At 42.1% G+C, this 21,355-nt stretch overlaps 1 protein-coding gene across 1 annotated transcript in view; it reads left to right on the forward strand.

The window, feature by feature from the left end:
• B3GLCT (beta 3-glucosyltransferase) overlaps positions 1–21,355 on the forward strand; it is a 506,218-nt gene that overhangs the window by 301,895 nt on the left and 182,968 nt on the right. Inside the window, exon 7 of the mRNA XM_073662497.1 lies at positions 367–503. Within this exon, the coding sequence (XP_073518598.1) occupies positions 367–503 (137 nt within the window). The remainder of the gene's footprint in view (positions 1–366; positions 504–21,355) is intronic.

The following is a 21,355-nucleotide window of genomic DNA, read 5'->3' on the forward strand; positions in this document are numbered from 1 at the left end:
CATTTTATATCCGGTTTAACATGCACAAACTGGCGAAAGGTCCTCTTTTAATGGTAAAATAAAAAAATAAAAGTTGTCAGGCAAAACCTAAGCTCCTATACAGCAATACCAGGAGAAAAATAAGAATGTTATGGCTCTTGAAAACATGGGGGGGAGGGAAACCTGAAAGAAAGTGAAAAATGAAAAATGACTGTGGCTGAAAGTGTTTAATGGCTGCTATTAGGCAGATTTGGAATTTTTTTTATTATTGCGCTGTCAGTATCTATGGTCATTAGTAACTAATCTACCGTATCAGTTATTTATCTCTCATGTTTGCTTATAAACTATAATCTCTTAAAGTTGTACATTTCCTTCTTTTCTTTGTAGAATTACTTTTTGGGGAAAGCCTTATATGATGAAGAGTCCACTATCATCCATCATTATGCCTTTGCCGAAGACCCTACATTTTTTAAGTATCCTGATTTTTCTGCTGGCTGGGCTCTTAGTATGCAACTTGTGAGAAGGTACCTTAATATATTTTTTTTTTAGATTCTTTTTTGCATAATAAAATTCTAAAAGAGCCCTGTTTTACTACTTAGTATTCACAAATGAAACTCATGCAAAGTTCTGAAAACAATTTTATGGTGAACCATTGAATTATTTTTCCATTATGCCTCTGCTTTCCATGATTTATGGGGCTGTACAGGGATTTAATATTGCATGAAAAATAAGGTGTCCCTCCTGGTTGCACAATAAAATAAAGTTCAGCAACACTTAACGAGCTGAACACTTTCTTTGTATAGTTCATCAGCAGATTGCTTTCTTCTTAAGATATTGCTGTACTGGTCTGAGAATGAAAAGAAGCGTTGAGGCACGGCTCGGCGACAGCTTGCTGCTGGATAGATTTAATTTGGGGGAAAATGATACTTGTGTGAGTGCTGCTTATTTTACACCTGAAGAAGGTACAAAAGAGCAAGTATTCATTATGGAAATTGTCAATGTATGATCTGTACCGTTCCCTGGCTCCAACCTCTAAGATTGTTCTTGTGTCTCCTAACTGCCCTAAACTTTCTCTCTGGGACCAGTCGATGTTTGTTGTCCTACGGTGAGGGATAGGCTGATGCCAGGCACTTCTTTATATCTGTGATCAAACAATGCAACATTTTTAATCCAGTTAAAGGTGTTGTCAAGGTTGTTAAAATTATACTTAAAGGGAACTTCACATCAAAAAATCGCCTATTAATCTGATCCCACGGCCTGCAGGCAATTATATGATCATAGCATTGCTGTTTGGAGCTAAATTATACGTTTTGTTGTGTTTGTTTCTAAAAATTGAAAACTAAAACTTTCTCCCATGTGTGTAACGCCATCGGGACAGTACGATATCCTGGCTGAGTCACCGAGCACCTCTTTTGAAAACACGCTCATTTCCTTGCCCAGGCTGGTGACGTCGGCACATGCATCTTTGAATTGACGCCCAGTGGACTTGTTGAGGCTGATGTGTCTACACATCTGCTCACTTCTCATAACCGACGCGTTCTCAGTAAAGACCCTACAAGTGTATGTGCTGGATTTCAAAGACATCTGAGATTAGCAGACTGGAGCCATCAGTCAAAGGAATTGGGCGTGTTTTCAAAAGATGATCCGGTGACTCGCCAGGGAACCGTACCCCCCCAATGACTTGCGGTAACTGTTTTATAAACACATGAAATCAAAGATATATGCGCTGACGTCAGTAGACTGGAGCAGTCAAACAAGGAAATGGGCGGTCTTCCAAAGATTATCTGGAGTTTTGTCAGGGTACCGTACCGCCCCGATGACTCGAGGTAACATATTTACATACATGAGGGCAACAAATCAAGCCAGACATGTCATTCTAAGCAAGGATCACCTAGCTATGACTTGCCTGCTTTGGACACATCATACGAAGACAGCAATCACTGGAGAAGGACATCATGGTCGGAAGAATGGAAGGAACAAGGCGAAGAGAAAAACCAGCAACCTGATAGTATAAAACCATCAAGATAACAGTAGAGAATATCCTGGTGGACCAATCTAGGGTTGCACAAGATCGATCTTCCTACAGATTGTTCACCCATCAAGTCACCAAGGTTCAAGATCGACCCGAAGGCCGTAAAAAAACAAAAACCGTTCCTTTTAAATAGTAAGTTGTATCAAAGCTGTCTCTGTCTTCAGAAATCTAGTCCAGCCATTTCTGGCTTGTGTTCGACACAGATCAAGATTTCCTGTATCTTCTTAGTGACCAACCCAGCCCCCTTTTCTGTATATGCATCATTGGCTGGCTATGTTACTGAAATGAGCCAGTCGGCCCCAGCCTCCTTCACTTACTGCACCAATGACACCAGAAACATTGTCCTGTGTCCAACACAAGCTGGAACTAGACCTGTCGGGACATGGGAATGGAGCGGATATCTGAAGATAGTTGATAACTAAAGCATGCTAAAGTATTAGTAAGATGGTGAACGGGGTTGGTTTACGAACCCCAGACTTTTGCCAGTGTATTTGCTGCTGTCAGCTTTATTGATATCATAACATACTCATTTGGAGTACAGATGATGGCAGTGATTGATGACGCAACTGTGTCCTCTTCTGAGTGTTGTGCTTATCAAGACAATCTCCTGCAGCAGCTTATCCCCGAGTTAAGAATCATTCAGACGCCAGTGACTTTTCTCGTACGCTAAAATTGGTCTGTTTTTCATCAGTTTGGTCTGAGTTTCATCAATTCTCAACAGATGAAAAAAATAAATTGGAGGTTTCAAGCTTCTCCTATCAAACCGTCCGTCAAAAATGGACAGCATGTAGCTTGCATCAGAGTGCTTTCTTTTTTTTTCTCTTGGATCCATATAAATGCATTGGCAAGTTTGATCTGACATTTCGATCAATATCGGATAAGTGCAGTCCACTCGGTCTTGGGAAGAAACAGACATGTGAACTACCCCATAGACTATTGGAGGTACTAGTGCTATCCGGGAAATACAGTACATGCATAGCACTCGTACAAAAAAACTAACTTCTGAATGAGCCCTTAGTTAGACACAGGTGCCGAAATAACCCATTCACTGCCATCATCTGTACTCCAAATCAGTATATATTGATATCAATGCAGTTAAAGACAGGAAAATAGTCTGGGGGAAAAGAAGGAATTTATAAGCTACTAACATGTATTGTTTTTACAGGAATGAAGATAAATCCCCTAATAATGTAATTTGCATAACTTTCTAGGTTGGATTAAGTGATTATAGGGAATCTGAAAGTAAAATTACTCTCCAAAGCCATCTATATGGGCATGCAGATCATAGGAAGCTGAATAAAATTATACTTTAAAACCTGTCCGATCTCCTATTCCAGGGAAATCCATGTTTTTCTTATATGTAAATGAGCTGTTAAGATCTATGGGCCGGAAATAGATCTCCCTGACAGTCTGCCTCCAGATATTATTGTAAATGAAAGGAGGAGATACCAGTGTGAGACATGTAGATCAGGAGAGCAGACTGTCAGTCATTATATGTCTCATACTGGTAACGCCCCCTTACATTTAAATTAAGTTTTGGAGACAGATCTCCCTTATAATCTATATCTGGCCCATAGATCTTAACAGCTCATTTACAGTGAAGAAAATAATTATTTGATCCCTTGCTGTTTTTGTAAGTTTGCCCACTGACAAAGACATGAACAGTCCATAATTTTAAGGGTAGGTTAATTTTAACATTGAGAGATAGAATATCCCCAAAAAAATCAAGAAAATCACATTGTATAAATTTTATTTTGAATTTTGCAATGACAAATAATTATTTGATCCCCCTACAAACCATTATGAGTTCTGGCTCCTACAGACCAGTCAGACGCTCCTAATCAACGCGTTACTTGCATTAAAGACAGCTGTCTTACATAGTCACCTGTATAAAAGACTCCTGTCCATAGACTCAATTAATCAGTCAGACTCTGACCTCAACAACATGGGCAAGACCAAAGAGCTTTCTAAGGATGTCAGGGACAAGATCATAGACCTGCACAAAGCTGGAATGGGCTACAAAACCTTAAGTAAGACGCTGGGTGAGAAGGAGACAACTGTTGGTGCAATAGTAAGAAAATGGAAGAAATACAAAATGACTGTCAATCAACATCAATCTGGGGCACCATGCAAAATCTCACCTCATGGGGTATCCTTGATCATGAGGAAGGTACGAGATCAGCCTAAAACTACACGGGGGAAACTTGTTAATGATCTCAAGGCATCTGGGACCACAGTCACCAAGAAAACCATTGGTAACACATTGCACACTCAAAGGTTTAAAATCCTGCAGTGCCCGCAAGGTCCCCCTGCTCAAGAAGGCACATGTGCAGGCCCGTCTGAAGCTTGACAATTAACACCTGGATGATTCTGTGAGTTATTGGGAGAAGGTGCTGTGGTCAGATGAGACAAAAATCGAGCTCTTTTACATTAACTCAACTCGCCATGTTTGGAGGAAGAAGAATGAGTGCAACCCTAAGAACATTGTTGCAACCGTGAAGCATGGTGGGGGAACATTATACTTTGGGGATGCTTTTCTGCAAAGGGGACATGATGACTGCACCGTACTGAAGGGAAGATGGATGGGGTCATGTATCGCGAGATTTTGGTCAACAACCTCCTTCACTCAGTAAGAGCATTGAAGATGGGTCGTGGCTGGGTCTTCCAACACGACAATGACCCAAAACATACAGCCAAGGCAACAATTAAGGTCATGGAGTGGCCTAGCCAGTCTCCAGACCTTAATCCCATAGAAAACTTATGGAGGAAGTTGAAGCTCCGAGTTGCCCAGCAACAGCCTCAAAATCGTAATAATTTAGAGATGACCTGCAAAGAGGAGTGGACCAAAATTCCTCCTGACATGTGCACAAACCTCATCATCAACTACAAAAAAACGTCTGACCGCTGTGCTTGCCAACAAGGGTTTTACCACCAAGTATTAAGATTAAGTATTGTTTGCCAGAGGGATCAAATACTTATTTCTCACTGCAAAATGCAAAAGAGTTTATCTAATTTATACAATGTGATTTTCTTGATTTTTTGGGGGATTCTATCTCTCAATGTAAAAATTAACCTACCCTTAAAATTATAGACTGTTCATGTCTTTGTCAGCGGGCAAACTTACAAAAACAGCAAGGGATCAAATAATTATTTCCTTCACTGTATATGTATATATATATATATATATATATAAAAAAAAACCACTTTAATTTCTCTGGAATAAGTCATCAGATCGCAGATATCAAGGTATCCTTTGATTCAGCTTCCTCTGACCTGTGTGCCCATGTAGATGGGTTAGGAGGGCTCATCTTACTAACAGATTCCTTTAAAAAAAAAAAATGTTTCTCTTTACTCTTTGAAATTCAAATTTAATAGAAAACAAGTAGGTGTAATGTTACATGTTACCTGAAGACACACAACTGATAATTCTGCCGATCTTTTCCTGACTTAATTCAAAATGTAAATTGGAGAGATGAGATGATTAAAACTTTCATTATATTTTATGAGCCTTTGAAGAAGAGCATTGTTCACTTTTGCTGTAAGTCAAGTGCTATGTGCAATATGAGTAATAGCTGCAATTATAATGATCCATTAGTCTAAACACTTCAGAGAGTCCACTGGGGATCCAACAAATTCTAGCCCACTGATATTGTACAACACTGAAGAGTTTGTTATTAGTAATCACATTGGCCCAAATTCATCATTTGCGGGTTTTTTTAAGGCGCTTTCCTTTTTAGTCTTGTTGTATTAGTTGCCATTTTGGGTTACAAATCCTTCGAAATGGCACATGCGATTCTTAAATTTGGTGCAAAATTAAAAAAATGGTCTTCTTTTTCTATGTTGAATTAGATTTGCGACTTTTTGGCAATGTCGCATGTTTTGGAAAATGACACAAAAATTGCGCCAAACTACAGAGAAACTCAAACCACACAGGGAATTGACTAGAGTGGAGTTGATCCATTTTTTTCACTTTTTAATAAGTCCCAATTTATAAATCCGGAAAAGACATCTGGAATTACTGAACTCCACACACAAATCGGGAAAAAATAATGTAAAAAAAATCTATTCATGATTTTCCTGATTTAGTCATGCAAGGTATTTACAGGGGTTGTCTACTTTTAGGGACATTTCTATTTTTTTATTATTTAAACTGAATCTGTAAATAGGCTCAACCCCCTAAACTGTCTATATGGACTCATAGGTCATAGGAACCTGAATAAAATGATACCTTGATTTCATCTGCATCAGGTCTATTTCTAGAGAAATCCAAATTATTTTTAAATGTGAATGAGCTGTTTTGATCTATGGGCCGGACATAGATCTCTATGAGAATCTGCCTCCAGAGCTTATTATAAATTAAAAGGGGATCTTACCAGTGTGATATGTGATCATCACTTTCTGCTGTCCTGATCTCGCGGCGGAGCGGTGTATGACTATACCTTACTAGGGATGAGTGGACCAGTGCAAGTTCAGGTGCTGATTCCTGACTGAACTTTAGTCCAAGTTCAGAACTGTACCTGAATTTGAACCTGAATCCGAACCCCATTGAAATCAATGGGACCCCAATCTTTGGAGCTGGAAAATCTCTCTCGAGAACTGTACTCCCGAACTGTAAAATGGACTTCCAGGAGAAGTCTGTGTCGCTCATCTCTATACCTGACATGTCTGCAGGTTCCTCTTAGCTTCCAACTCACACTCAGGGTTGTAATATTGTTGCAATACAGCAGAGCTGTGAGAGCTGCAGCTACTAACTTGTTTTGTTCTTTTAATACAGTATGTTCAGTTCTACTGTCCTGTGTTAGTTACATGTCTCATACTGGTAACGCCTCCTTATATTTAAAATAATCTCTGGAGGCCGATTCTCAGGGAGATCTATGTCCCGCCCATAGATCTTAACAGATCATTAACATATAAGAAAAACTTGGATTTCTCTGGAATAATACATCAGATTGCAGATATCAAGGTATCATTTTATTCAGCTTCCTATGATCTGCATGCTTATGAGAGTTGATCCTACTGACAGATTCCTTGAATGTATTTATAGCTAAAAGATTATTTACAATTGGGTTTCATTAAAGATCTTGCACAGTTTGACTTTACAAGTTTTTTATATTCCTGAAAATACAACTTTGATTTGTGGTCATAAATCAGCTGAAAGCTCAGAATAGGACAGGCAAGATTTACAAATGAGCTCAGGGACAGATTCTCAGATAACTCAGTCTGCTAGCAATACACAGTGCAACTGTGAGGCAAACGGTGCAAAATTATTGATGAAACCCCAAATACAAAAATGACTTTAAGCCCCAAATATATGCATGTAGGGGAAAAAAAAATCGTTCCTAAAGATGAACAACACACCTAAGTAATTCCTCACTGGCACATTTTAAGTTTTTTTTCATGCATAATTTTCGCATCTTTTTTTTCGTGAACTATGTGACTTATTTTTTTTTTGTTATTCCTCTTTTGTTCCTCTTTCCAAAAAATAATTTTATATATGTGACACGTTTGTTTATTTTTAATGGGGCGATCTAACAACATCGATCAGACTGGCAGCGACTTTTTGTTTGAATTTTTCTTTTCCTTTTTATTTATGTATTTATTTACTTTTAATTTAATTCACATGTTATGCCCCCATATAAGGCTGCGTGCACACGATGCGTTTTTCATGCGTTTATGCTGCGGAATTTCCGCACCCCATGGTCCCCAATGGCATTCCGCAATGTCAATGCACATGCTGCTGATTTTTCCGCAGCGTTTCTGCAGCGCTCTTAAATCCGCAGCATGTTCATTAATTTTGCGGAAGCGCGGCGTAATCGCCGCCATTGACTTGCATTGAGCCGCATATAATCCGTGTCAGTACATTTGTACAAGCGGATTCTATGCGTCTCTATGTGCGGATGGTACCCAGTTCTGGAGGAGAGGAGACTATCCAGACCCGGGTACCATTGTACTTGTGAAAAAAAGAATAAAATAACAAAGTTTATATTCACCTTTCCGAAGGCTCTCTCTGCATGCCGGCAGCGCTGAAGGACCTTCGATGACGTCACAGTCATGTGACCGCAGGCCCTTCACCGCTGTGTCTCGCGATATGCCGGCAGCCAGGAACCAGACAGGAACGAGCATTGCAGCACACGCCGGGGCATCGGGGGTGAGTATAGCTTTATTTTAAGCATTGTTTTACGGTCACACTGTATAAATCCATGCCGGTTGCATGGATTTATACAGTGTGACCTAGTTGTCAAGCACTTTCCAAGTGATGCTATCGCCTGGAAAGCGCTTCTCAATCTGCATGCGGAAACACATGTGAATCCGCATGTATTCTGCAGGAAAAACGCATGCACAATCTGCATGTGTTTTTTCTGCCAGGGAGATGCAGAAATGCTGCAGAAATTTTCTGCTTCATTTCTGCATCGTGGGCACATAGCCTAAGACCTTTGGAGGGCATCTTAACATGTAAATACTTTTTTTTTTTTGCCTGATTCTCCCATTAATAAACCATCTGTGCCTTTTCTATGGGGAGCATGACCCTGCCTCGCCGCTGGCTCTCCACTCCCACAGGTGCACGATCATGCGCGGCTGCTTTTTTATGCAGTGACATTTTAGAACGTCACTGCAGAGTAGAATGGGGAGCACCTGGAACTTTATCATCTATGGGCGGTCTGCTAAATGGCTAAAGAGGACCTGTCCCACTCCTGACATGCCTGTTTCAACAGATACTTATAGTCTTTATGCACCATGTTCCAAATTATTATGCAAATTGGAATAAAGAGTCATAAAGATGTAATTTTTTTTCCCCCAAATAAACTCAAGTATGATATTGTGTCTCAGGACTCTTAAGATCACTGAAATCAATCTCAAACACCTGAGATAATTAGATTGCCAGGTGAGCCCAATTAAAGAAACTCTGCTTAAAATGGATATTCCACATTATTAAGCAGCCACAGGTTTCAAGCACTATGGGAAAGAAAAAGGATCTCTTTGCTGCCTAAAAGCATTAAATAGTGCGATGTCTTAGTAGACACGGTATAAAAACATTATATATTTCACGAAAATGTAAGCGTGATCATTGTACTGTGAAGAGATTTGTGGTCGATATAGAGCACAGATGGGTTCATGCAGATAAAGGCATAATGAGGAAGGTTTCTGCCAGACAAATTCGTCGGATTAAGAGAGTAGCTGCTAAAATACCATAACAAAGCAGCAAACATGTATCTGAAGCTGTTGGTGCCTCTGGAGTCCCACGAATCACAACATATAGGATCATCTAGAGGAGTACAGTTGTGCATAAACCTACCATCCATAAACAATGCTCACAAGCAGAAATGGTTGCAGTGGGCCCAGATCTATATGAAGACTAATTTTAAAACAGTCTTGTTTACTGATGAATGCAATGCAACCCTGGATGGTCCAGATAGATGGGAGTAGTGGATGGCCGCCATATCCCAACAAGGCTGCAATGTCAGTAAGCAGGTTGCGGAGTCATGTTTTTGGACGCAATCATGGGGAAAGAGTTGTTAGACCCTTTAGGGTCCCTGATGTTGTGCAAATGATCTCGGCAAAGCAATACAGTTTCTGCCTGATCACTTTCTTTCATGGTACAAAAAGAAGAACCTTGCCATCCATAGCAAAATCTCCTTCATGCTGACAATTCACCATCTCATGCTACAAAGAAACTTGAGTCATTGGCTGCTATGGGTATAAAAGGAGAGAAAGTCATGGTGTGGCCACCATCCTCCCCTGACCTCAACTCTATTGAGAACCTTGGAAAATCCTCAAGCAAAAGATCTATGAGGGTGAGAGGCAGTTGACATCAAAACAGCAGCTCTGGAGGCGATTCTGACATCCTGCAAAGAAATTGAAGCAGAAACTTTCCAAAAACTCACAAGGTCAATGGATTTCAGTAAATGTGAAATGTGACCTCTTAATCCTGCAAATTCAACAAATTACCATTTTCAGTTCTTTACAAACTATAAAATGGGGAACAGTGGATTTTGAGGGTTTATTTTTAGTTTTGAAAAAAAAAAACAACAAACCAATACTGTTATCATCGGGAAGTTTCTCCAATAAAATGTGACTTATCCTCTAGCTTTTGATGATTTGAACATTATACTGACTCCTCTGCATCGACCATCCAGGAAAATCAGCATTTGCATAATAATTTGCAACACGGTGTTTGTAGGGACACACTGCCATCTTGTATCACCCATTTGTTAATTTATTTAAATATTTAAAGGAGGAATAATGGAGGAATGACATGGCACAGAGTTCTAAGATCTTGAATCTATGACTCTTCTGTTTCTGTGAAACTACAACTCCAACCATTCCCTGAGAGCCAAAACTGGTTTTGTTTTCTAGGGGTTTAACCTTTTTAAATGGTTATTTTAGCTCCATTTACGTATCAGGAGGTGAACGAGGCCGGTGACATCACATCTAGTGATACCTCCTGGGAGACCTGCGTGATTGGTTGGTATTGTGCACATGTCCCTTTTTTATTAAAAAAAGGCAAGTCTAGGATACCGGCTGATTCTGCACACATCCTGGCGGGTATCAGTGGATCTGAACTCCCCAACTTCAATTAGTTCATGATAATTGAATGTATCCGGATTAACCCTTTACAGATGTAAGCGTGGCTCAATTGTGCATGCGCAGTATGAAGCCTGTGTCAGAAGGGCAAGTTACTGTGCAGAAGCGAGGAGACTGATTTGTGCCAGCGTGCAATCTTCTGTCATGGGTGTGTCAGGTGTGACAGACAGTCGTTCTGGATCCGGCTGTAGAAGGTCACTGCACTTTGCATTGTAGATGCCTTCTTGATCCTCTCATCTCTGTGGTGTAGTTATATCCTTCTTCCTTTAGGACCCAGCAGTGACCTCCACCTTCTACTGCTGATTGACACACCCTTGCTTGGTAGTTAAAAACTCTCAGTTTCTCCAGAGAGTCGCCGGTGATAGTTCTATGTACCTTTGTGCAGACTTGGAGTACTGGCAGTCGGCTAGTCTCGCCTTTGGTGCCCTTGGAGGACAGTTGGCCTTATCTCTCTGGTGTCTACTCAAGCTACTGTAAGTGTATCCCCTTTGTTTGTTTACCTTGTTGTCTTTAATTTGTAGTTGGGCCAGACTAGTGCTCACCCCGTCCCCTCCCTATCCAGGCCCTAGCTCTAGGGACATTCAGGGTTTAGGTTCCTGCTCGGCGATAGGTTCAGAACCTATATAGGGATGATAGGCTAGTCAGGGTGATATTAGATCTGCCTATGGGTCTCCACTCCCCCTTTCCCTAGTTGTTGGGCTCCCTTCCCCCTCTTCCCATCGTTGCGCACTTAGTCTTTCTCTCACCTTGCGTGACATCTTCTGGCTGGCACCTGACGTCAGAGGCGACATTAGCTGTCAATCAAAAGACAGAGGTTGGATCCAACCGACGAGGGAGATTTTCTATTAGTGCATTCTCTCTTCCACTGTACTTAGCGACTCATTTCCATACTGCCCAAAAAAATATGGATTCATCAAGATTCAGGCATCGAAATTAAAAATGTAAAGGTATCAATGAGTTCAACTTTCGCTGGACTACATGTGCATATAAACTGTTTGGGGAATGGGACCAACTTACGAACAGATTCCCTTTAAAAAAATAAATAAAAAAATCCAATAATCGTCAATATATCTGATATGTCAGGTCACGTTTTTTCCAAGGAATATCTTTTTTGCTTGGTGTCTGATTGCTGTATGTTGCAGGTTCCCTTCTTCAATATCTCTAGTTACAATAACGCAACTCCAAGTCACCGTGTAACCCGAGCCTTATCTTAGAAGCAGGTTTTCCTTAGACTTTCTAATAGTAAAGTTATAAAGGCTAGACAGTTTTAAAATATAAATAAAAAAAAATTGGAAGTGAAATGGTCTTTACATGTTCAGGCATTTTATCCATTTCTCATATTTCTCATTTATCAGATTGACTTTTCATTTGGAGACTTTTTCCATTAATGACTGATTCTTGGCGGATGATACCTAGAGTGAGCGCCTGACTCTGATACTCTCCATACATGGGGTGGTTGTTTTTCTTGCTTATCTGCTCAGTCTCCGGCCATGTTCCTGGGAAAATGGAAGCTGGATACTCATATCTAAACACATGTAGGCGGCTTCATTGAAAATGTCCATAAAAAGACTTCTGTAGAGATGTGATAATGATTAGGTCAGCTGTACAACATGCCTCTGTGAATGAATCTGGTTCCTTAAGAACATGATATTGCTTGTACAATATGCAGAATAAGGAGAAATGCACTCCACAGCAGTTCTACAACATTTCCGCTACATACTGTAATTCATATGTGGATTTTATCTTGGATTTCACACTTTGCACAAATAACAGCATGCCCCTGGCTGTCATGGCAAACCATTGGCACACTGCAAGGGCGTTGCATAGATTGCCCGATAGGCTCATGAATCTGCTTGCCCCCTGGACCTAGTGTCAGAGATTGACAGTGGCATTTAAAGTTTTTATGTAATGGGTCCGGGAGGTGGAACCTCTGAGCTGCAATACAAAGGGGAAGTCCTTGTAAGGAAGCGGTTGACTCCCAGGGAAGGCAAGCAGGTAGTCACAGCAAGTGACGGGGACAGTCTCTGGGTAAGCAGGCAGGTGGTCACTTCAAGTGACGGGGACCGTCTTTGGGTAGACAGGCAGGTGGTCACGGCAAGTGACGGGGACAGTCTCTGGGTAAGCAGGCAGGTGGTCACGGCAAGTGACGGGGACAGTCTCTGGATAAGCAGGCAGGTGGTCACGGCAAGTGACGGGGGTAGGCAGGCAGGCGGTCATGGCAAGTGACGGGGACAGTCTCTGGGTAGACGGCAGGTACCTTCAACCCAGCGGGCAGATAGACACGGCAGGTACTGGCAGGTGCTTCCGGGTAAGCAGGTGGATAACCGCGGCAGGTGCTGGCGGGCGCTTCCGGATAAGCAGGTAGATAAAGTCAGCGGGAGCTGGCAGGTGCTTCCAGGAAGCAGACAGGTGACAGGCAGGAATCAGGCTGGACTAGTCAGGCTAGCAGAGGGACCTGAGGGCTGAAGCAAAGGTGAAGACACAGTGCGACAACTGTTGCTCGGGCACCTCCATTTTGGAGGAGGTGCCTTAAATGTGGGAAGTCCTCTGGCCATTGGCCGGGGACTTTTTAGGAAGACACGCGCCGTCCCTTTAAGAGGGGGGGAGTGCGCGCCCTAAGCACTCTGCTGGAGGAGGAACGCGCGCCGGCCACAGCAGGGAACGGAGCGCAGGGAGAAGCCGCGCCAGGAGCCGGGGGGCGAGAGAGACGGTGTCCCTGTCTGACATGGGGCAGGACGCCGCTGCGCCGACAGAGACAGGAGCGCTGGAGGGACCCACGTGAGGAGCGCGGAGGTGAGAGGGACGGCGTCCCTGCCCAGCAAAGGGCAGGGACGCCGATGCTACATTTTATAGCAGCGATCAGAGCTCAACTCCTATCGCTGCTGTTATAGGCAGATACAGACTGTGTAACATAGATGGCATCTGCTGGGAATAGTGCGAGCTCAGCTTCTGAATCTGCTTCATACACAGGCAGCCATCGTTGAATGAACCAGTATGTACAATGTTGGTGAGGGATTGAAAGGTATCGCCTTTTCAAGGCATAGGTGATAATTTGCAGGCTAGGCCTCTGAGACCCCATCCAATCCTGAGAGTGGGTCTCTGAAATGCCCCACCCAGTAGAGCTGTGCCACGTATGCGCACCATCACTGCGGGGCACATCTAGAAGGCCTCCTGGGAACATTCCTGACTGTGTGGTATTTTCAGAAATTACTTCTTAGCTCATCAAACAACTTAAATTCTATCTAAATGTAAACAGGATAAACCCTAAGAGGCAAAAGAAAAAAGGAGCATTTCTTCTGAAAAAGTGAAAATCTTCATTAGTTTACATCTTTGTACAGAGAAAAGGCTTTTATTACCTCGTCTACTGCATGCCTGCAGAGAGGTGCTCTAAGAGGTCTAGAAATTTGATTAAAGGGAACCTGTCAACAGGTTTCCCCTATATAAACTAAATCCACCACCTTTAATTTGCCCTGAAAATCACTCCACCAACCTGTTCACAAGCACCCAGCTGTCAATCATATCTAAGAAAAAACCTTTTAGAACTATTTCTCACCAAATGCTAATCAACGCTATGCAGTCTGATGGTGTCACGCGAGGTGTGGGAAAGACTTAGTGCAACACAGAGGGAAAGGGAGCCCAGACACTAGAGAAATGGGGGAGTGGAGACCTCCTAGTTTGGTCTTGTGTCACCCTGTCTCAACTATCGACCCTATATTTGCTCTTAACCAATCGCTGCACACGTTCTTCGCCCTGTCTTTCCCTGGCGTTAGACTCAGGCTAGGGAAGGGAGGAGAGGAGCACTAGTTGATCTCCACTGAACTCTAACGACAAAAAGGAAGAACAAACAGGGGAAATAGCTTGGCTTTTAGACCACTCCAGACAAATGCACACACGTCCTCAAACACCAGAGAGGAGGAAGTAATGCTCTTGCTGAAGTCTCACAAGGAGTAATGAATATCGCCGGCACCTCCCTCTGTACACAGCAGGAATTTATACACCCAGACCAGGGAGTTAATTAGCCAGAGGAAGGTAGCCACTAGGTCCTAGAGACCGCCTCTTAAGGTGATGTCTGTAATGCCAAACATAGAGATCTCCTGCAACCAACTTCAGGGCGAATGTCTGTCACTTCTGACACAACCGTGACAGATGGATGTCTCCAGACCATGCACGGGACCTCCCGGGCAATCGTTGTCCTCCTACCTTGATTGAAGTGGCTTATGTCTCCTATGTAATTCACAGTGTCTTCTGCGTCTACGTAGCTCTTGCGCCTTACTGCGTCAGCCATGTCAATTAAAGGGGTTCTCCCATGAACAAAGTTAACATATTCCTGTGCTGAGATAATCTTATAAATGTGCCCCTGCTGTGTACTGTGTAATGGCTGTGTCTGACCGTGCAGGAACATGGTCTGATCATACCACAGCTCCTGGGCAGGGGATGAAGCAAAAGAGTATACAGACAGAACAGCAGGGGATCACAGCTGATTCTTTCTTTGGGGTAAAACATTGTTTCAAAACAGTCAAGGAAATGTTTTACCTTAAAGAATCAGCTGTGATCCCATGTGGTAATATTTGTATACTCTTTTTTTTGTCCTCCCCTGCCCAGGAGCTGTGGTATGATCAGACCATGTTCCTGCACGGTTAGACACAGCCATTACACAGTACACAGCAGGGGAACATTTATAAGATTATCTCAGCACAGGAACATTTTAATTTAAACACATCCAATTGTGGAAGTTATTATTTATTCTTATATCTATTGATATAAATAAACTTTGTTCATGGGAAAAACCCTTGTAAGGCAGGAGGACAGTGATTGCTGGGACAGAAGAGGGCGTTGAGCATGGATCAGAGCCGCCCACCGGACTGAACGGCACCGGTTAGCATATGACGCAGCACAATCATAAAAGATATTTTCTTAGATATGCACAGGAGCTGGACTCTAATGAATTGCTATTCAAGACTACTCTATATAGGGAAAATATATATGTTAATTGGGCAAAGAAAACCTATATAGCCCTGCTAGTGGCCCAAATATCAATCTAAGATAGGAATATACAGTGTAGTTTTGTTACACAGGTGATTTTTATTTTTTGCCATTCCGCAAACAATATATATATATTTTTTATAATGTTTTTAGTTAATTTCTTCTGTTTATTTATCCGAACATGTAGCGCCAGCATACTTTATTACCACAGTTGGCGAGTAAAACACCAGAAAGTTAGTTGTTTATGTATTTTCCGTGTCACTGCCTTGCAATTTCATGCATTCACTTTTAGATTCTAGTGATTATGTTCTGGAAATGTATTTTTTTCTTTGCTTTTCATCTCTGCAATTTGATTCTGTTTTCATTTTGTTTCCAAAAATAAAAGACAAAAAAAAAACCACACGCTGGCTGCTTATGTGAAGATACCTGACCCCACTGTTATATCCTAGTACCTTTCTTTATATCTGATACACAGTTGTTTGGTGCGGGGGAGGGAGAGCGGGTGGGAGGCACAGAAGCAGAGGGAAAGTCTGTGTGGGGCGCAAAATTTTACCCCTGCCCACTGTTAAATGAGCAACGATGGCAAGCGCTGCTTCATCTTAAAGGAAACAGCTGTGAACAGCATAAAAGAATAAACTATAACTAATTTTTCCTCATTATACGTCCAAAAACATCTGAATAAACAAACGATAAAAAGCAAAATGTTACGTAGCCCAAAATGTTGTCATTAAAAACTTCAACTCACCCTGCAAATAGACTCTGTAACCCAACTGTAAAAGCACTCAATAAACGTTAAAAAGAATGAACATATTCACTGCAATGTCAAAGCGACTTGCTGTGCCTATTTTCCGTGTTTTCAACTTCTCTTAACTCCTTTAGGTTTCCAAATACGTGAAGCTGTAACAAGAAGTGACCGGTCTATTCCTCAGGTGGCTTCTGCTTGTCACAAGCTTAAAAAAAGACTTTTATGGCAATTCTGCCACAAAAATTACCGAAAAGACATTAAAGAAGACCCTTCTGGAAATATAGGTTGTCCACTACTTCAGCATTGATGACTTATTTTTAGGATAGGTCATCAATGTGTGATCAGTTGGGGTCCGACACCCGGCATCACTTCTGATCCACTGCTCTCGACGGCTTCAGTCGCCGGACATAATTTCTCATGTGCGGAGCTCCTATTCAGTTCCGGAAGAGGCGGATTTGTACTTCCCAGCCTTGGCCATTATCAGAAGAAGGCCAGCTCCGCGAGTGAGCACTTCCGGTTGGCAGCCGCCTACACCGAGAACAGCTGATCGGTGGCGGTGCCAGGTGTTGGACCCCGACCGATGAGAGATTGATGACCTATCCAAAGCATAGGTCATCAATGCTAAAGTAGTGTACAACCTCTTTAAGGGCTATGCAGATGTAACTTAATGTCCATAATCTATTCCAGCCAAATTTGTTCTTCAAAAATTATATAGTGCTCTTTCCTCTCCAAGACCTCCCTTGTTCCCAAACACTAGTTTTTGACCACATATGGAGAATCACAACACGGTCAACTCACATCTATATTAATTTTTTGAGGGGTCTAGTTTCCAAAATAAGGTAACTGATGAGGTGTTTCTATTGTGTATGTATATGTGTATACAGTGGGTATGGGAAGTATTCAGACCCCTTTACATTTTTCACTCTTTGTTTCATTTCAGCCATTTGGTAAATTCTAAAAAGTTCATTTTTTTCTCATTAAATTACACTCTGCACCCCATTTTGACTGAAAAAAAACAAAACTGTATAAATTTTAGCAAATTTATTAAAAAAGAAAAACTGAAATATCACATGGTCATAAGTATTCAGACCCTTTGCTCAGACACTCATATTTAAGTCACATGCTGTCCATTTCCTTGTGATCCTCCTTGAGATGGTTCTACTCCTTCATTGGAGTCCAGCTGTGTTTAATTAAACTGATAGGACTTGATTTGGAAAGGAACAAACCTGTGTATATAAGACCTCACAGCTCGCAGTGCATGTCGGGCCAAATGAAAATCATGAACTTACATGAACTGCCCAACGAGCTCAGAGACAGAATTGTGGTAAGGCACAGATCTGGCCAAGGTTACTAAAGAATTTCTACATTACTCAAGGTTCCTAAGAGCACAGTGGCCTCCATAATCCTTAAATGGAAGAAGTTTGGGACCACCAGAAGTCTTCCTAGACCTGGCCGTCCAGCCAAACTGAGCAATCGTGGGAGAAGAGCCTTGGTGAGAGAGGTAAAGAAGAACCCCAAGATCACTGTGGCTTAGCTCCAGAGATGCAGTAGGGAGATGGGAGAAAGTTCCACAAAGTCAGCTATCACTGCAGCCCTCCACCAGTCGGGCCTTTATGGCAGAGGGGCCCGACAGAAACCTCTCCTCAGTGCAAGACGCATGAAAGCCCGCATAGAGTTTGCTCAAAAACACATGAAGGACTCCCAGACTAGGAGAAATAAGATTCTCTGGTCTGATGAGACGAAGTTAGAACTTTTTGGTGATAATTCTAAGCGGTATGTGTAGAGAAAACCAGGCACTGCTCATCACGTGCCCAATACAATCTCAACAGTGAAATATGGTGGTGGCAGCATCATGCTATGGGGGTATTTTTCAGCTGCAGGGACTGGTTGCAATTGAAGGAAACATGAATGCTTCCAAGGACAGAGATATCCTGCATGAAAACATCTTCCAGAGTGCTCTGGACCTCAGACTTGTCCAAAGGTTCACCTTCCAATAAGACAATGACCCTAAGCACACCGCTAAAATAACAAAGGAGTGGCTTCAGAACAACTCTGTGACCATTCTTGACTGGCCCAGCTAGAGCCCTGACTTTCCGTACCCACTGTATACAAGTTTACATACCGCGGCAGAATTTTTACTTTCTTGGCCTTGTTTCAGAGAATATGAATGATAACAAAAAAACTTTTTCTCCACTCCACTCATGGTTATTGGTTGGGTCATTTATTGTCAAACTACTGTGTTTTTTCTTTTTAAATCTTAATGACAACCAAAAACATCCAAATGACCCTGATCAAAAGTTCACATACCCTGGTGATTTTGTCCTGATAACATGCACCAAATTTGACACAAATGGGTTTGAATGGCTACTAAAGGTAATATCCTCACCTGTGACCTGTTTGCTTGTAATCAGTGTGTGTGCATAAAAGCTGAGTGAGTTTCTGAGATCAAGACAGACTCTTGCATCTTTCATCCAGCCACTGACGTTTCTGGTTTGTGAGTCATGGGGAAAGCAAACGAATTTTCAACGGATCTAGGGGAAAAGGTAGTTGAATTGTATAACACAGGAAGGGGATACAAAAAAATATCCAAGGAATTGATAATGCTAGTCAGCAGCGTTCAAACTGTGATTAACAAATGGAAAATCAGGGGCTCTGTAAATACCAAACAATGGTCAGGTAGACCAGAAAAAATTTCGGCCACAACTGCCAGGAAAATTGTTTGGGATGCAAAGAAAAACCCACAAATAACATCAGCTGAAATTCAGGACTTTCTGAAAACTAGCTGTTATGATCTGCAACAAGTACTAAGGAAAGAAAGGGGAAAGCTATCCCTGCAGTAAGACTAAGCTGAATCCCTACGATGTAGCGGACTGCCTGATCCTAGCGAACAGACCCGCCTTAGTCCTCGGCTAGTCTTAACGAAGACCTAAAGCATAAGGGGGAGGGGTCCCTAAAAGAACTAAGGACTAGAACAAAAATGGGACACCTCCTAAACAGAGAAGTTGTTGCAGAACACAAAAAGATAAACTGACAAAAAGGTACTAGATGTCCCAGAAGGACCAAGCGAACTGACAGAGAAAGGCACAGAAGCACCTGGCTAGCAAAACAGTCAAACAACACTGAAGTCCAGCACAGCCAAAAGGGCGGAGCTGGAATATAAAGGCAGATGGTTACGTGACCGCAAAACACAAGATGGAAAAAACAAACAGCAGGGTTCTAACTGTACCCCCTCTTTTATGAGGAGGTAAAACTTGCGACTCCTCTTCCGAACAAACCCTCCAAAAATCTTGAATAGGTACAGGTAATTCCCCTTTTTCCACAACCGCAATGCGACCATTACAACATTTATCATAGCACTTCGGACTCCAAGACTTTATCATATTAGTAGACCAGTCCAGCAGCAAAGGATTGTGCAGTTTTAACCAAGGCAATCCTAGAACGACCGGAGAGGGTAAATTATTTAAAACAACCAAGTCCAAAATTTCTTGGTGAAGTCCATTGATAGGGAGGGGAAATGCAGCAACCTTGTGAGTAATACATCTCAAGGGAGTGTTATCAATTACAATCACAGAAATAGGTGATGACAAAGGTTTGGATTTCAATTTAAGTGTTTCCAAAATCCCTTTATCAATCACATTAAGTGTTGAACCACAATCCACAAATACCTGAAATTCAATCAAATTTTCCTGCAAAGTAGTACTCCCAGAAAGAAATACTCCTGCAGAGCGTAAACAAGCTATACAGGCATACCTGATCTTTTTTTTTTCTTTACTTAAACGAAGCTCACAATACTTAATCAAATTGTCAGCTTTACCACAATAAAGACACAATCCCTCGGCGAACCTACGGTCTCTTTCCTGAGAGAGGAGCGACTTCGCCCCAACCTCCATTAGTCCTCCGCCGTCTGAGCAGATGTTCTGGGGACTAGGAACTGGCATTACAGGAGTCTTTACCTCATTCTGCCTAGATCTCAGCCTCCTATCCACACAAACAGCTAATTGCATGTCATCCTGCAGAGTCTCAGGTGCGAGGAATGCAATTAGCAAATCCTTAACCCTTTCACTCAGACAAGCAAGAAATAGACATTTTAGAGCAGGATCATTCCATTTGACTTCTGAAGCCCACCTTCTAAAGTGTGTGCAATCTCTTTCAACATCACCTGACCCCTAATTAAAACGCCTGAGTTCTGCCTCAGCAGATGAGATTCGATCAGGATCGTCATATAATAGACCCATAGCAGAAAAAAATTCTTCTACAGACCTTAAGCATGGATCATTAGGTTGGAGAGAAAAGGCCCACCCCTATGGTTCATTGCGCAAAAGTGACATAATAAAACAATGCGCTGTGATTCATTCCCAGAGGACCTTGGTCCCAAATGAAAATATAACAAACAAGCATTTTTAAAGGAAAAAATTTTTGCTGTTTACCATAAAAAACATCAGGCAGTCCTACCTTGGGTTTCACAAAATGCGCTCCAGAACAGCTACTCACATGATGCTGGAGCTTGGCCACCTCCAGAGACCATCCCTGCAAGCGTTGAGCCATAACTTGGACGGAAGCCATACTGATCCCCGAATTTCTTTCCTTTAGTTTTTTGGGGCTGGACTTACTGTTATGATCTGCAACAAGTACTAAGGAAAGAAAGGGGAAAGCTATCCCTACAGTAAGACTAAGCTGAATCCCTACGATGTAGCGGGCTGCCTGTTCCTAGCGAACAGACCCGCCTTAGTCCTCGGCTAGTCTTAACGAAGACCTAAAGCATAAGGGGGAGGGGTCCCTAAAAGAACTAAGGACTGGAACCAAAATGGGACACCTCCTAAACAGAGAAGTTGTTGCAGAACACAAAAAGATAAACTGACAAAAAGGTACTAGAGGTCCCAGAAGGACCAAGTGAACTAACAGAGAAAGGCACAGAAGCACCTGGCTAGCAAAACAGTCAAACAACACTGAAGTCCAGCACAGCCAAAAAGGTGGAGCTGGAATATAAAGGCAGATGGTCACGTGACCACAAAACACAAGATGGAAAAAACAAA

This window comes from Phyllobates terribilis, unplaced genomic scaffold (assembly GCF_046119375.1).
Source record: "Phyllobates terribilis strain yellow unplaced genomic scaffold, ASM4611937v1 Scaffold_2__4_contigs__length_985480577, whole genome shotgun sequence".
In the NCBI taxonomy this organism is placed as follows: Eukaryota; Metazoa; Chordata; class Amphibia; order Anura; family Dendrobatidae; genus Phyllobates; species Phyllobates terribilis.